Source organism: Pipistrellus hanaki (assembly GCF_964339955.1).
Source record: "Pipistrellus hanaki genome assembly, chromosome: X".
NCBI classification, from domain to species: domain Eukaryota; kingdom Metazoa; phylum Chordata; class Mammalia; order Chiroptera; family Vespertilionidae; genus Pipistrellus; species Pipistrellus hanaki.
The window spans coordinates 11,068,819-11,084,744 of NC_140524.1; the positions used below are offsets into that span (position 1 = coordinate 11,068,819).

A 15,926-nucleotide genomic window follows, 5' to 3' on the forward strand; every position below is an offset into this window, starting at 1 on the left:
GCGTGCAGGGGGCAGCTGATCAATTGTTCTCTCTCGTCATTGATGTTTCACTCTCCCTCTCCTTCCTCTCTAAAAATCACTAAAAATGTATTAAAAAAAAGAAGAAATATGAAAATAATTTAAATAAGGTCAGCAGTAGAAGATTGAGAAGACTGTCTTGGACCAGAAGCTCCCAGGGAGCTTTTCAGTCCAGAGCACATCTTCATGACTGTAAAGTGATAAATGGCTGAGCCTTACTCTGCATGTCAACCTGGTAGAAGGAAGATGGCAGCCAGGTCCTATGAGGGACTTGACCCATCTCTTCCTTTCCAACTGTGATGGAGTGAATGGTGTCCCCAGAAGAGGTGTCCACATCCTAATCCCTAGGGATGGGACCTTTTTTGGAAATCGGGTCTTTGCAGGTGTTGCCAAGATGATATGAGATCCTACAGGAGTGTGTGCATGTGCATGTGTGTGTGTGTGGCAGGGTGGGGGGCTAGTGAAACATGACTGGTGTCCTTAGAAGAAGAGAGGAGACACCCAGAGAGGGAGAAGGACATGGAAAGACACAGATGCATAGAGAGAAGGTCGTGTGACAGTGGAGCAGAGACAAGTGATGTGGCCATGAGCCAAGGACTGCCGGCCCACTAGCAGAAGCTGGGAGAGACAAGGAAGGTCCCATCCCTTAAGCACGTCCCTGCCCACTCCTTGATTTCAGACTTCTGGCTTCCAGAATTATGACAGGATAAATGTTTGTTGTTTGAAGCCCCCCAGTTTGTGGAACAGTCGCCCCCGAAAATTCCTCCATGGGCCTTCCCCAGGCTACCAGGACACACCCTGGCTCACAGGGCATCATTGGGTGGTGAAGGCGGGGTCAGCTTTGTGGAGGGATGAGTGTTGTAGTGTTGCCCCAAGCCATTTGGTTAAGTACCATTTCCCTCCAATGTCATATTTGATAGTGTGAATCCATGGAAAAGAATCCACAGACACAAATGAATGATTCTTTTGCGGGGAGCAAAATATCTCTCCATCAGGTGCTATCTTGCTATGGTATTTGGCTCAATCGAGACTTAACTTAGCTTCATGGTTCAAGGTGGACTCACACATCAATGAAGAAGCAAGGGCTCTTTGTTATTTGTTTGCTGTTTTTAGCTATTTGTCTTTTTTTTTTTTTTTTTTTTTTTAGAAATATAGATTCTGGTGGTTGAGAGGGAAAACAGAGAAGCTATTTTTCTCCTTTCCTGGCACCTTCCCTGGAAAATGCATCCTCTGGCACTGCCAAGTCTAAAAGGGTGGCGTGCGGAGTGGAAAAATAGGAATACGGGGAAATGAGATGCAGGAGTCTTGATGCTGTCACTGCAGTGGTCATTTGCAAGTCCCAGGTCAGAGCTGACTCTGTGACTCTGCTGGGTACAGGCCATAGATCACAGATGTCCCCTAACACAGGTGTTCAAAGACACCTGGTGAGTGAAGAAATGAATGGATGAATGACCATGGAACAAGTGAATGAGAGAAATAATAGTTTATCTTGCCATGGCTTTGGGTCAAAGAGGAAGTCTGATTGGAAGCCTTGGGTACTGCTTGAGGTGGGGGGTGGGGTATAAAATAGTGCAGGTGCTGTGGTAAACAGTTTGTCAGTTCTTCAAAAAATTAAACATAGCGTTACTGTATAATCTAGCAATTCCAACTCTGAGTATGTGCCCAAACGAGTTGAGAGTAGGAACTCAAACACATATTTGTACACCAGTGTTCACAACAGCATCACTCACAGTAGTCAAAAGGTGGAATCAAACCAAGTGGCCATTGATGGATGCATGGATGGACAAAACAGAGGCTATCCATGCCATAGAATGTCACTCATTCTTGAAAAGGAAGGAAATTCTACCCTAGCTGCTTTGGCTCAGTGGATAATAGAGCATTGGCCCACGGACTAAAGGGTCCTGGGTTGATTCCAGTCAAGGGCATGTACCTTGGTTGCAGTCTCCTCCACAGCCTGAACCCTGGTTAGGGGTTCATTCAGGAGACAACCAATTGATGTGTTTCTCTCACATTGATGTTTCAGTCTTTCCCCCTCCCTTCTGCTCTCTGTAAAAATCAATGGGACAAATATCCTCAGGTGAGGATTAAAGAAAAAAAAATGAAGGAAATTCTGATACATGTTCCTACATAGATCAGTGGTTCTCAACCTTTCTAATGCTGCTACCCTTTAATACATTTCCTCATGTTGTGGTGACCCCAACCATAAAATTATTTTTGTTGCTACTTTATAACTATAATTTTGCTACTGTTAATAAATCATAATGTAACTATGTGTTTTATGATGGTCTTAGGCTCTACAGCAGTGGTTCTCAACCTGTGGGTGGTGACCGCTAGCAGGGTCGCCTAAGACCATCGGAAAACACAGATATTTACATTATGATTCATTAACAGTAGCAAAATTACAGTTATGAAGTAGCAACAAAAATAATTTTATGGTTGGGGGTCACCACAACATGAGGAACTGTATTAAAGGGTCAGGGCATTAGGAAGGTTGAGAACCACTGACATAGATGAACCTCGAGGATATTGTGCTAAGTGAAATAAGCTAGTTACAAAAGGACAAATATGATTGAATTCTGTGAGGTTTCTGGAGCAGTCAAACTCATAGAGATAGAAATTAGGGCAGTTGGTGCCAGGGGCTAGGGGAGGGTGCTGGGGAGTTAGTGTCTAGTGGGGACAGAGTTAGTTCAGTTTGGGAAAATGAAAAGTTCTGTGTGTGGATGGTGAGGATGTATGCACAGCAAAGTGAATGTGCTTAATGCCAGTGAACTGGTTAAAGTGATTAAGATGGTAACGTTTATATTGTTTATCTTTTAGCATAATAAAAAGAAGAGTTAGCCTGGCTGTGTGGCTCAGTGGTTGAGTGTCAATCTATGAACCAGGAGGTCACAGTTCGATTCCTGGTCAGGGCACATGCCCAGGTTGTGGGCTCCATCTCCAGTGTGGGGCATGCAGGAGGCAGCTGATCAATGATTCTCTCTCATCGTTGATGTTTCTATCTTTCTCTGAAACAAATAAAAACATAATAATTTAAAAAAGAGGGAGTCTATCCCTGTGTCAAGATCTTGGTGTTGGGCTTGATTTGCTGGCGTGGGAGTGTTGTGATCATCTCTGGTCCCCCACCTGCCTCTGAGAACACATCAGGGAGGACGTTCAGGCCAGGCCTTTCTAGGTCAAGACAGAGGACTGCCATGCTAACCTCTGCCAGGAGTGCATCTGGCCCCACAAGGTGGGTGAACCCCTTCAATATGATCAAACGGGTGGCCATACACTCAGGGGAACCCCGCCACTCCCAGGGCTTGGCCCAGCAGGCGAAGCAGACAAACACACCTTTCTTATGTTCCAGATGAGAATCCACCAAATAAATCACACCCGTTACCCAGACCAGGATTGTAGAAGCCTTTCATTTTTTTATACACAGAAATTTTGGTCTATTCTTTAATTAGGAAATTCAACTACAGACTTTAAATTAGTATGCATCTGTGGTGTTCCTCGTTAAGATATTTTTTTTTCATCTTTATAACAGGCAGATAAAAATGTAAAACATATTTAATAACTGAACACGGTTGACCAAGCCATTCCATAGAATATAATGTTTTATAGAGAGGGGCTCCCTGGTGACACAGGTCCCTCGGACTGAAGACAACAGAAGCCAGAGCAATGAGCCGAGGTCACAGCCCCCCCACTTTTCGGAACCACACACCCCACGGAAAGGCAACCTAGGACTAAACAATCGACATGTACAGTAGGCAACTTTGTACAGCAGCAGCGAGGGTGCTTTAAATATATATGGATCGTCAGTTCTACCAGTGTATCTACAACAGAATGAAAAGAAGCCCATGGGTGGAGCGCGATGGAGCTCATCTCCTTCAATGGAAACCTATCCAACTTGACTTCTTGGTTAAGAACACAGACCCTCACCGAATTGAGTTGCCCTTTTTGTGGTGGTCGAAACAAGGACATAGGGGACAATGTACACATGGGTGACATTCTTGATGTGCCCTTTGGAAGAAAGGGATGGCTTTAAGTTATCTGGAGCTGGCATTTGAAGTGGGATTTTCTTTTTGAACCGAAATTCCTTTGCCCAAGGTTTGACTACTCTTGCTCAGGGGTCACGTGGTATCCATGCTCACGGCGCAGCCCGAGCATGTTTTGGCCGCCAGCGTGGATGCTCACGGTGCAGGTGGAGGTAAGACAAGACCCGGCTGGTGGGGAGCGAGTGGGAGGTGTGATGGGCGGATCAGCCTTGACACCAGTCCAGCTGCTGCTCAACTGCTCAGTGTGCCCATCTGCACCTGCAGTTTCCATTCTGACCCTCTGTCCCTCAGTCCCCAGCCGCCCCCCAGTGGCTTAGCCCCAGGCCCCAGTGACAGGCCCACGGAGGAGCCGAGGTTGGACCCCGACTGTCTCCCTCTGGGGAACGTGAGGCAGGTGAATTCCAATGTTAAAAGGATCTCTGCTTTCTCTGCATTTCCCTCCCTGGCTAGGGTGCATTCGGGGAAACTGAGGCTTGGCACACTGGGTGCCCACACTGCAAGGAGAGGCTCCCGAGGGAACCATCTGGGGAGCCCAGGCCCAGCTCTCCATGCCTGCAGATCAGGTGTTCGGCCCACGTGGTGAAGCTGACCTCCTCAGCCTTCCAGACTCACGAGAAAGTGCCACAGGTGGGATTAGAGCAACTGCCACGCGGTGCCATGGCTCTCGGGGGCTTTGCCTCGGTATCTGGTTCCCTGATGTCGCTGTAAGTGGCTGCAGACACAAATCCATGCTGTCAAGGGTTCTAGTTGTTGAACGAGAAGACTGGGTTCGGAAGAGTGCTAGGAGGGTGGTGACTGAGAACTTTCTGAGCAGTGTAATGGGCGCCTCGGCAACAATTACTTGGCATTTGCCAAAGCAAAGAATGGGAGTCCGGTGGGAGGTGTAGGAGGGCTGGGTCTGTATCGCAGCCACATCAGCTCCTCTTGGGTTTTGATGGTACCTCTTCTTCCACTGGTTTCTGTCTGACTCTTGTCACTCCTCCCCCCGTTCCGGGTCCCCACATGGGATCAGAGGCAGCACAGGGCAGAGTCTTGAACTTGGATTGTGGTCAGAGAAAGCCCAGCAGCCAGAATTCAGCACTTGGAATTGGAGTTGAAACCAAAGGAAACTGAAAGCAAAATGCCCCCTTCTACCTCCTGGGAGGAATCATCCTCATCAATACTTTGGTATTTTCCTTTTAAATAAAAATTCCATCAAAAGGGATTCTTTTTATTTTCCTCTGTAGGCAGGGAGTCTCAAAGTGCAAATGTTTCAACTGTAATCGCTTGCACCTTAACCTCGTCCTTCCCCTGACCTTCTGCTGGGAATCGCGATGATGACCTTGCCCGGGACGGTGCCAGGAGGAGGGAGGCGGGGAGGAGAGTGAAGCAGGGCAAGCGACCAAAAAGAGATTCTTGCAGTCTAGTTCCCTGAACAAATCAACCTGCCACAATAAATAATGAAATTTCAAAAGAAGAACATCTGCTAAGAGCAATGGAAAGATCATGCCGATAAATAGTTCCTTATTCTTTAAATATGCACGTATATGCCTATACGCACACGCACGCGCACACACACACAGACTGCATGTGTCCCGGGGATGGGGTGCTTGGCGGTTCGCATACGTTTGCAGGTGGCTCTCTCGGGCGGGCTTTCCTTTTGCATGAATCTGGTGATCCAGTGACTCTCCAGTAGGTGCAACAAAATTGTCAAGAAACTGAAACCAACCCTGTGCCCCACCGCACAGCCCGATGACAGAAATCTGGTGGCACTGTAGTATTCATTTAAAAAAAGCTTCGATAGAAAAAAGTGGGGAACATGGCTCTTCTTGTTCTCTAGTTTTTTCCTTTGCTCTCTTCCTCCTCCTCCTCCTCCTCCTCCTCCTCCTCCTCCTCCTCCTCCTCCTCCTCTTCCTCCTCCATCTCCTTGGTCCGAGGTAAGAAGCCTTGAATCGTTTGGCTTCTTGCAAGTGCTGTGCGAGCGAGCAATGTGTGTCCAGCCGCCGTGGCTGTGCCCTCCTGCTGCAGGCCTGTGTGTCCCGCCGGGTGCCCGTGTGTGCGGGGTGGGTGCGCGTGCGGACAGCAGTTATGCTTAGAGGGATGTCTCCACGCTGTGGAGCGGGCTCCCGGGTCTGGAAGAAAACACTGACGAGGTAGCTGACTTGGTGCCATGCGTGGTCAGGTAGATGCCGCTGTCTATGGCGTTGTTGTTCTGGTTGGGGGAGGGGGGCGGGGGGGCCCGCAGGCGCTCCTCGTTCTCATCCACGTCCGTGTCATCTATGAGCGGGATGTTGTGGGTGTAGTCGTTGATCAGGAATTCGGGCGTTGCCATGAAGTTATGGATGGAAGTCTTGGATTCCGGTTTCTCCAGGCCTTCGTAGAGCGAGCTACGGAATGCTTTCACCACTCGGATCTGGAGGGACAGGGGCCCAAGGGATGGGGGAGGGGATAGTGGAGGGAGGGAGGGAGCAAGGAAGGAGGGGAGGAAAGAAGAAAGAAAGTAGACAGTCAATGGCAGGCCAGGTGCTGGCAAGTTCCACCCACATCCATGGCAGGGGATCTCCGTGTGACAAATGCTCATCCATTGGAATGGGCCGGGCCGGTTTGGGGTGGCTCTGCCTGGCTGTGGTGAGGGTTTCAGTTTGGGTCTCGGTCTTGTCAACTGACCCACATGCAGGACGAGTGGCGGTGGCTTTCCCTAGGCTGCCCCGGGCAGATATTCTGGAAGCCCTGAGTGACAGAAGCACCGGGCTCTCGGCTGCTACCTCCCTTGGCTTAGGTGGCCCCTGGGGTCTCAGCCAGATCTGAACTCCAATTTGGTCGAACAGCAAGATGATGCAAAAAAGGGAGAATACTGGGAGACAGCTCCTCATCTTCTCTTACCAGAGAGTCTGTGGGCGCATTGCCAACCTTTCTTGAGTGGGTCTCCCTGCCTGGCTTCTCTAGGGATCTCTTCGCTTCCCTCCCAGCTCTCTTGGCCATAAGCCGGAACCCACCATGCCCACGCCATTCAGCCATCAGCGTCCCGGCTAAGTTCAGCAGCGTTTCTGTGTCTACATCTTTTTTGATCCCTCAAGGATACTCAACACAGCCAACTGCTCCTCTTTCTGGAAATTTCCAGCTTCCCAGACATTGCCCATGCCTGGCCCCTCCTACCTCGCTGGCTACTCTGACCCCATCTCATCCATTGCTCCTTCCTCTGGCCTGGCCCTGGCCCTCCTCTCTGTCCACTATCCCCAGGTCCACCTCCTGGGGCATAGCTCTGGATATGGCTCTGGGACTTGCCCTATAACCAGGGCCTGTGGCTCAGGCCCTTCCTCAGAGCTCCAGCTCCAGAGCTTTCCAGGGCCCCATCTGGAAGCATCCAAGACTGAAAATGGCACCACTTTAGAGTGGCACTTACTTAGCCTGTCCTGTCCTGTCCAGATGCTTTGATCCACGCTGGCAGTTCCTTGTGTCTCTTTACAGCGCCTGGCCCACAGTTTGGTGCATCTGATCGGCTCATCTTTTCCTTAGCAGACCCTTCCATCCATGCATCTCCTGCCACCAGAGGCTCTTTGAAATCAGCTGCTGCCTGCCCCTCCAGCCTTTCCCGTGCTGTGTACCCCTCCTCCTCTTTGCTCTCCAAGGCAACTTCTTTCTGACCTTCTACTCTGACTTTTCTATGCCTCCTTCCCTGGCCACCCCGCTAGCATCTGCAGACCTCAGGTCAACATAACTCCCCACAGGGAAGAGCTTCCCACAATGCCCTGCCCCCCTCCCCCTCTGGCGGCCCTTTGACCCTGCACCTCCTGCAAGATCTTGCTCCCAGAATTAGCCACTGGGTCTCTCTGACCCCTCCCTTCACGGGTGCTCCACCCTCTACACACGGGCTCAAGCCTCATCAGGCTTCCAAGTCAGAGTTTCTGCCTCTCTTTGCTCACTTCCTGGCCCGCAGCCTGGGCCTGAGCTGGCTGGCCTTGTGCTGGGATGGAGAAGCCAGTCCCTCCCTATGTAGGTGGGTGAGCACCTGTGAGTCCCAAAGTCATTCCAGCCCGGAGGTTCTAGGATTTGGTTTTCTTGGTTTAGATAAGGTGTTGGTGAACTGTGGCCTGAGGGCTAATGCTGGCCCTAGACCTGGGTTTGTAAATAAAGTTTTATTGGTACACAGCCGGTGCTCTTCATGTATGCATTGCCTATGGCCACCTTGGAGATCCAAGGGCATTGTGTAGGTGTGACTGAGACTTGGCCTGCCAAGCCCCTTTTTTTTTTTTTTAAGGAGAAGTTTGCTGTCCCTCATTTAGACCATGAATCACTTTGTTGACAACGAGTTCCTTTCAACCCTCAGCATCTGCCTGGCGCTCCTAGATCACTTTAAACCAGGCAAACCTCACAGCCTCTCAAGTGCAAAACACGGAGCCAAAGACATGCATAAAATGGGCATTTTCTACCTCCATATATGAAATCAGGTTAGGATTTTCCCTGAATTTGGTGAAGCCACGTCTTCTGGATTGCAGACCGCCAACTATCTGCACCCCAGTCCTTAAGTCCCCCCCAGAAATCGAGAATCACTTGCCAGGTTTAATAAAAAGAAACCAAATGTCCTTCTTTTGTAGCCACTGGAGATAGACTTCACTATTTGGGCCTTTTCTGCTGCAGAATTCAGGGGGAGCCACCACGATATCTGTGGTGGCTGCGTGCTGGTGTGGGATACCCATTTCAGCGGCGGGCCACACCCCTGAAGTCACAGAAATGAGAGCAAGTTGCTGTCAATGTTGCCCTTGACCATGGGGCACCCTTATGTGGTGGTTTTGCCAGCCAGGATCTCGTGGCTCTGGCTACACCTTTTCCTCTTGCTGAGCCAGTCCTCTCACTCAGAGCTGGGTCACATGATCAAGCCAGGTCCCTGCTCAGTGCGCCTAGTTGAACTCCCAAGTCTTTGCCCAAGAAATGTATTCAGCCCTCCCCTCCCAGCTTCTGTTGCTCTAAACCAGAAGTTTCCTCCAGGGCGCTCCTCCTGGATGGAATCAGAGACTCACTTTGATGCCTGTCTTGTCCCTGGCTTTGGGGGAGGGATTGGGCCCGTCTATTGCCAGAACCTGGCACCCAGCAGGCGCTCAGTCACCAACAGGGGGCTCCTCAAATGTTCCCGCTGCTGGGGGGCTTTAGCTGATCTGCAGGTTCCACTCCCCTGCATGCAAATCTCAGGCAATTAACAAAGGTTGGCGTTTGTCTTATGATGGGGAAGCTGGGGGGAAGGGGAGGGTCAGGCCACTCAGCACTGAAGGGCATGGTCCATTCCCAAATCACTGGCTTGGTGAGAAGTGGCAAACATTTCTAAGAGATGCCACCCTGGAGGCCCAAGCTTACACCCGGATCCCAGGGATGTCCTCACAGCACATGGCCCTCACTGCCTCCTCAGGCTCCTCTCCTGGCCTGGGATGGTCCCAGGGTGGGGTCCGCAGGCCACCCCTCCTACAGGGACCTCACACCCTCAAGGCTGTCTGTTAATGCCGCCTACAGCGCCGCCTTGATGCAAAGCACACCCTGTACTGCCACCACCCGTGTCCCAGGCTGGGGCCCGCCCATTCCCAGTGCGCTAGACGTATGTGCCTGCTGCCCTTCACCTCTCCTTTAAAAAAATTTTTTTTTGATTATGATATCACATAATTGCCCTCACCTCTCCTTGGATGGCCAATGGCCATTGAAGAAGGCTGTGGCGCGCCCTCAGCCTGGCCCTGCCCACTCTGGCCCTCACCTAGCCTTCCCGTCTCAGGGCAGGGCTCCAGCTGGGCCTCAGCTGGACACCTGAGCCCAGTGCCCATCAGTGTATCCCATGGGCCCTGGTTCCCAACCTCTTCATGGTAGAATGTCCCACTGCCAGGCCCTGGAGGCCTCTTGGGCTCCACCAGCCCTGAGGGCAGAGATTCCACCTGCTTGGACCCTCTGTCTTTTCCTGGGTGGCAGGCATCCCTGGGGGCCCTGCTCTCTGACTACTGAGTCAGGCCCTGCCCTCCCCCACCTGGCCCATGGGGACTTCAACCACCCCAGCAGGAGAATTTTAAAGAAAAAAGAGCCCAGAGGTTGAGCATCGACCTATGAACCAGGAGGTCACGGTTTGATTCCTGGTTCGTGCACATGCCTGGGTTGTGGGCTCAATCCCCAGTGTGGGACATGCAGGAGGCAGCCAATCAATGATTTTTTCCCATCATTGGTGTTTCTCTCTCTCTCTCTCCCTCTCCCTTGCTCAATAAAAATATATTTAAAAAATAAACTAAAAAAAGACATGGAAACAGTCCCCATTAAGGATGAGTGACTCTGAGGGTGTGGCTGAGGCCTTTGGGAAGGCCAAGGAGGATCCAGCGGGCTGAGGTTGGGGGGCTCCCTGTGTCACCTCAACTGAGACACGATGTCCCCCCCCCTCCCCACAGCTCTGCTGCTTCCTTTACTGCCTGGCCCCGGACCCTCTCAGGATGTTGCCCAACCACCTCCCTGTCCCTTATCTAGGTTACGCATCTGTCCCATCTTGAAAGAGACCCTCTCTTGGTGCCAAAGTCGCCTCTGGCTGCTGGCGATGGCTTGGAGACAGTTGTTGGAACTCACAGCCTCCATTTCACCCTGCTTTCTCCTGACTCCACTCCTTGGGGACTCCCTGCTGGGTACCCAGGGAACCCCTTACCACACCCCTGCTTCCCAGCCTGCCTTTAGCCTCCAGGTCCTCCTCTTTCCTCTCCCCATCCTCTCACGTCCAAGGGCCCAGGGCTCATCTTTGGGCTTTTTTGTATACACCAACCATGTCAAACTCGAGGTTGGTGGGCCGCATGCCTCATTTAGGCAAGCAGCCCATTGGCCTCGAGTTTGACATGCTTGGTCTACACCCATGCATTTCCTGCTACTCAGATTTGCCCTGCTTAGGACCAGTTCCCCACCAGCCCCTTCCACGGCTCTCTCCACACACTCATAGTTCCCCCTGCCTCTTCCACAGCAACCCACCCCCACGCCTCCTGCTTGGCCTTCCTGCTGCTGCCTGCGATCTCCAGAGTCTATTTTCAGTACGGTAGCCTGAGCAATCCTTTCCAAGAGAAGCTGGAGCCTGCTACACCCGCCACTGATCCAAACCCTTCAGTAGCTGTGCCTCCTGCGAAGGAAAACCGGAAGTCCTGGCAGAGCCTGTCTCAGCCCTTCTCCTCTTCCTCCTTTGCTGTCTCCAGCCTAGGCCTCTTGGCTGTTCCCCAAGTGTGCCAGGCACACTCCTGCCCCAGGGCCTTTGCACACCCTCTTCCGGGAAGGCTCTTCTCCAGTGAGCCCCCCAGCTCCCCTTCACCTCTGTCCCTCTTTAAGGTCGCAACCCACCTCCTTCCCTCAGCACCCCTGCACCACTTCTGATCCATTTTCTCCCCAACAGGGCTCACCCTTAAACAGCCTACACATCCAATTATCCTCTCCTCTGTCTCCTCTCTCTGGAACACAAGGCCCCCAAGGGCAGGGGTCTGTCTGTCTGGCTCACTGATGTTCCCAGCACCTAGCATGGCACCTGCAACCAGCAGGGGTTCAGGGGCAAGTGCTGAAAGCAAGGGGCCCACCTGGCCTGGCAGTGTCTTCCACGATGGCTTTGCCAGCCCAGGGGCTCTGTACCCACGTCACTAGCTGGCTTGAGTCCCCCCTCCCCTTCCCAAGCCATTGCACCTGCCCAGGGCATTCTTCTGCCAGACCCTTCCCTGCTGGCCTATTCTCCTGATATGGCACTTGGTTCCCATGCCCAGCCCCTGTCCCGGACACAGCCCCTGTCTAAAACAGTGCTCCTAACACTCTTCCTGCTCTGCCTTCTTCTCTTCGGAGGCCATGAGCACCTGACTTTGTGTAAGCTGGCTTCTCTGCTTGTGTTTGCTGCCCACCCCCTGCCCCACATGTCAGCCCTGGCCTGTCTCCCCCCGAACCGGGGGTTCCATTGGTGGGGATGGGATGCTCCAGACTCCCAGGACCACCCCAGGCACACCGAGCTGAAGCCCACTGCTGCTTATGTCAGACTCTGCAAGGGGACCCTACTCCTGAGGAAGGGGCAGAGGTCACGGCTGAAAGTGGAGGTGCCTGGTTTTGGGTGGACCTTCAAATCCCTTGAGTTGGCAATGCAGGTGGGGGTGGGGGTACAGAAGGGCCGAGGAAGCAGGGAGGCAAGCCAAGGACTGGGGGAATGCCCACCCCATTAAAGAAATGCAAAAAGGAACCGAAAGGAAAGAAGAGAAGAGAAAAATAATAGCAAAGGCTCCTGAACAACGATGACAACAATCAACAAAAACTACGCTTGACGCCTTCTGGCCTTGCCCTGCTGTGCTGTGGGAGAGGCAGACTCTGGGGGTTCCCCACGCTCTCTGCCCTCTGCTCACTGAATTCTTCTGATTCCTGCTACACCCTTCCGCTGCTCTCTCAAAGCCCCCCACACTTGACCAGCACGCCTGTCTCTGTACCAACCACGAATCCAGAACCTTCTGCAGGGAGAAAGATGGCTTCCCCTGGAATCTGAGCTTTAGATTTAGAGCAAATTCTGGACGCCGCAGGCAGGGGGCGCTGTGGGAACTGTTTCCCAGGCCCAGACCACGCCCCGCCCCGCGCCTTGCACGTGTGAGCATGAACCATGACTTGAACGCAACACGAAGAGGTGTGGGGTGACGTGGCCACGATGGAAGGGGCAGTAGGGGGAGGGCTCCCTGTCCTTGCCATGGGATTAGGAAACGTGAAAATGCAAACTTCAAAAAGCTGGCCCTTTCCTGGGGGATTGAACCCAAACCAAATCACAGACACAGCTTGGTGATGCCAGCAAGCCAAAGTTGTGTGCAGATTGCCCCCTAGCCTGTGTGCAGGCGTGTGTGCCAATGTAAGCAGGGCGTTGCGTTGAGCTGACCCACGCACGGCGAGTCCCGGGCTTTTCAGGGCACCAGCCCCCCCTCTCATCCTGGCCATGTCCAGTTGCAAGGCCTCGTATCAGTTTCCTGAGCTCCCTGGGCCCTGGCTCCCAGCCCTGGGAGTCAGCCTAGAAGTGCCTACTGGGGAGGGCTCAGAGCAGGGCTTCCAGGGTCTGGCCTAGGCTGTGAGCTGCCGTGTGCTTTAGGAATTGCCCAGAAGGCCCTTGCCTATGGTTGCAGGAAGGCTCGGGACTGGCAGGGCTGGTACTGTTCCTAGCGTGGAGACCATGCCCAGTGTGCCATAGCCAACAAAAAATGCCAATATGCTTTTCCCAGAAACCCAAGTGGGGAGACTTGGCTGTAAATCTATGAACTTCCTGAGGAAGGAGCAAACAGCTGCTTTTCCTTTGCAAGGCTTCCTTGTCCCTGGGACTGCCTCAGTGACGGGCTGCCGCCCTTGAGTGTGTGTGATGAGCGTGTTCTTTCTGGGCTCCAGAAGGGTGTGTCCAAGGCAATCTCCGGGGCTCACCTGGCCCGGCTTTGCCAAGTTGGACAGAAGGTTGCAAAAGCCAATTAAAATAAAGCAACTGCTGCCTGGCTGCTGTGGCTCAGTGGTTGAGCATCGATCTATGAACCTGGAGGTCACGGTTCCATTCCAGGTCAGGACGCATGCCCAGGTTGTGGGCTTGATCCCCGGTAAGGGGCATGCAGTATTCTCTTTCAGCGTTAATGTTTCTATCTCTCTCTCCTCTCCCTTCCTCTCAGAAATCAATAAAAATATATTTTTAAAAATTAAGCAACTGCTGTGATCTGTTTGGGGCATGGTTAATCAGAATGAAAGAGTCCAAAGGGAGTCCTTCTGGCCACATCTTAGCAAACTCACCACCGGTGCCTGTCCCTTTATCAAGGCCAGGTCAGGAGCCCTGTCATGAACCATTGTCACAGTAAACGTTTGAGTATAGAGGCCCGGGCGTGGCTTCAGGAAGGGCTGGGACTGGCTCAGCTGCCTGTTGGCATGGGAGGGCCATCGGAGCAATTGGTGGGGAAGGGACTTTGGATGTGTGGCTGGGGAGGGCCTGCCGGGATGTGTCTGTGTGTACCAACTCACACCTGGAGGCAGCCATCTGGCGCCTAGACTTGCCACTCATCGCTGGCCACACCTTAGGGCCCTGGTCGGCAAACTGCGGCTTGCGAGCCACATGCGGCTCTTTGGCCCCTTGAGTGTGGCTCTTCCACAAAACACCGCGGCCTGGGCGAGTTTATGTTGAAGAAGTGGCGTTAGAAGAAGTTTAAGTTTAAACAATGTGTCTCTCCAAAAAAATTGCAATCGTTGTACTGTTGATACTTGGCTCTGTTGACTAATGAGTTTACCAACCACTGGCTTAGGGGATCCTGACACTCAACTGGGGAATGTGATTGGGGCGGGAAAGGGGGGATTGATGTACCAAGAGGGGATAGGATTTTGTAGACCTTTGGTTTTTAAAAAAAGACTGAACATGGTTATTATTAATGAATGCTCTCTCCTGACCTACTCATATGGGCGGGCCTCAAGGCCACAGCTGAGGTCCCGTGAGATGAGGCGGTGGCTATGTAGGGGAAGGTGCTACACGCTGGCCTGAGAATAAAGCAGCCATGATGGGAAGTGGTCCCCAGGCCAGGGAGGGTGGAGAAATGGCTCAGTGAGTATGGGAGAGGCAGCCCCCCCACTGAGAGGTCATTGTGTGTGACTGAGGGAGAGTGTCAGGACTCGTGAGTGGGCAAAGATGCATATGTGCGCGCAGGCGTGGGGTACCCAGGGGACCAGAGGTCAGCTATGAAGGGTGGGCAGGTGTGGGTGTGGACACTCTGAGTCTCAAGATTCACAGCCTCTCTGGTCTCCCATGGTCACCCCTCTAGGGATTGCTCCTCTCCCTCTGGCTCCAAGGATAAGCTCCAGATACTCCCTGCATTGACGCTAAGTGCTGGTGCCAAGGCCACGGATCGCTCTGGCCCTCAGGCTCCTTGTCCACACCCTGCACTGGGCCTTCTGCTTCCTTCGAGAGCCTGAGGCTCCTACCGGAAGTGGTGTCGGCTCAGGGGCCCGGATGTGTGGAGACACTTGCCCCAGCACATGGGACAAGTGTGGACTGGCTGGCAGGTGGGCAAGGAAGACAGGAACCTTTGCACAAGAATGGGAGTTCTCCTCGGGGAAACCTTGTCCTCTGCGACCACCACCCCTCCTACAGTGCTGCCTCTCGCCTAGACTGGGAGCTCTGTGGTGGCCGGCACCCTGCCTGCCTTCTGGCAAGTTCCAAGAGAGGGTGATGGCCTTGGGCTAGCCCCAACTCTGCTAGGCCTTCCCCGAGGAGGGTGCTGGCTTTGGTGATTTCCTGGGGTCCGGTTCAGAATTCCAAACCGATCTGCCACATGGTGGTGGCACGGAGCAGTTTGGGTCGGCGGCTTCCAGAAACAGGTGCATCCCCAGGTGTTGCCTGGTCTTCCAACCAGCATCTCTCCCCACAGTGGGGTCCTTTCTTTCTGAGGTGCTGCCACTTAACTGGGGTGAGCCTTTTAGGCCGAACCTTGGGAGTCAGGACATCGGGAACCCCTTGCTGTCACAGAAGGTGCTCAGCTCTCAGCGGGGCCTGCCACCTGCTCCTTGCCCAGAGGCACATAGTGTGGAAGGAACAGCAGCCCTTCTCGTCTGGCCACGTGCTAGGTAGGCTTCCCTGGAGTGGCTCTCGACCAGGAGAACAGGTGGCTCTGCTGGGCTCCTGGAAGTGGGAAGATGGGGGTGGGAGTGGGGGACAGGTGGCTGTAGAAGAAAGGAAGGTACTAGGAGCTGAAGAAGAGGAGAGAGAGAAGCCCCCCTCCCCACTTCAGGGAGTGAGCCAGAGGAACTCAGAGGGAGCCAAAGCCAGCAGGCCTCGCCAGGAGCACAGAGGGGAGGCCCGGGCTGGCGCACTGGAGGGAAAAGGCTAACGCTATGGAGAGAGCCTCAGGGGCATGCGCAGTGGGGTCCATGTTGGCTGCT

General features: G+C 53.0%; 1 protein-coding gene across 1 annotated transcript in view; it reads right to left on the reverse strand.

Moving 5' to 3' along the window:
* Positions 1-5,948: 5,948 nt before the first annotated feature.
* Positions 5,949-15,926, reverse strand: part of ATP2B3 (ATPase plasma membrane Ca2+ transporting 3) — a 74,367-nt gene continuing 64,389 nt past the window's right edge. Inside the window, exon 23 of the mRNA XM_084871021.1 lies at positions 5,949-6,447. Within this exon, the coding sequence (XP_084727147.1) occupies positions 6,127-6,447 (321 nt within the window). The 3' untranslated portion in view covers positions 5,949-6,126. The remainder of the gene's footprint in view (positions 6,448-15,926) is intronic.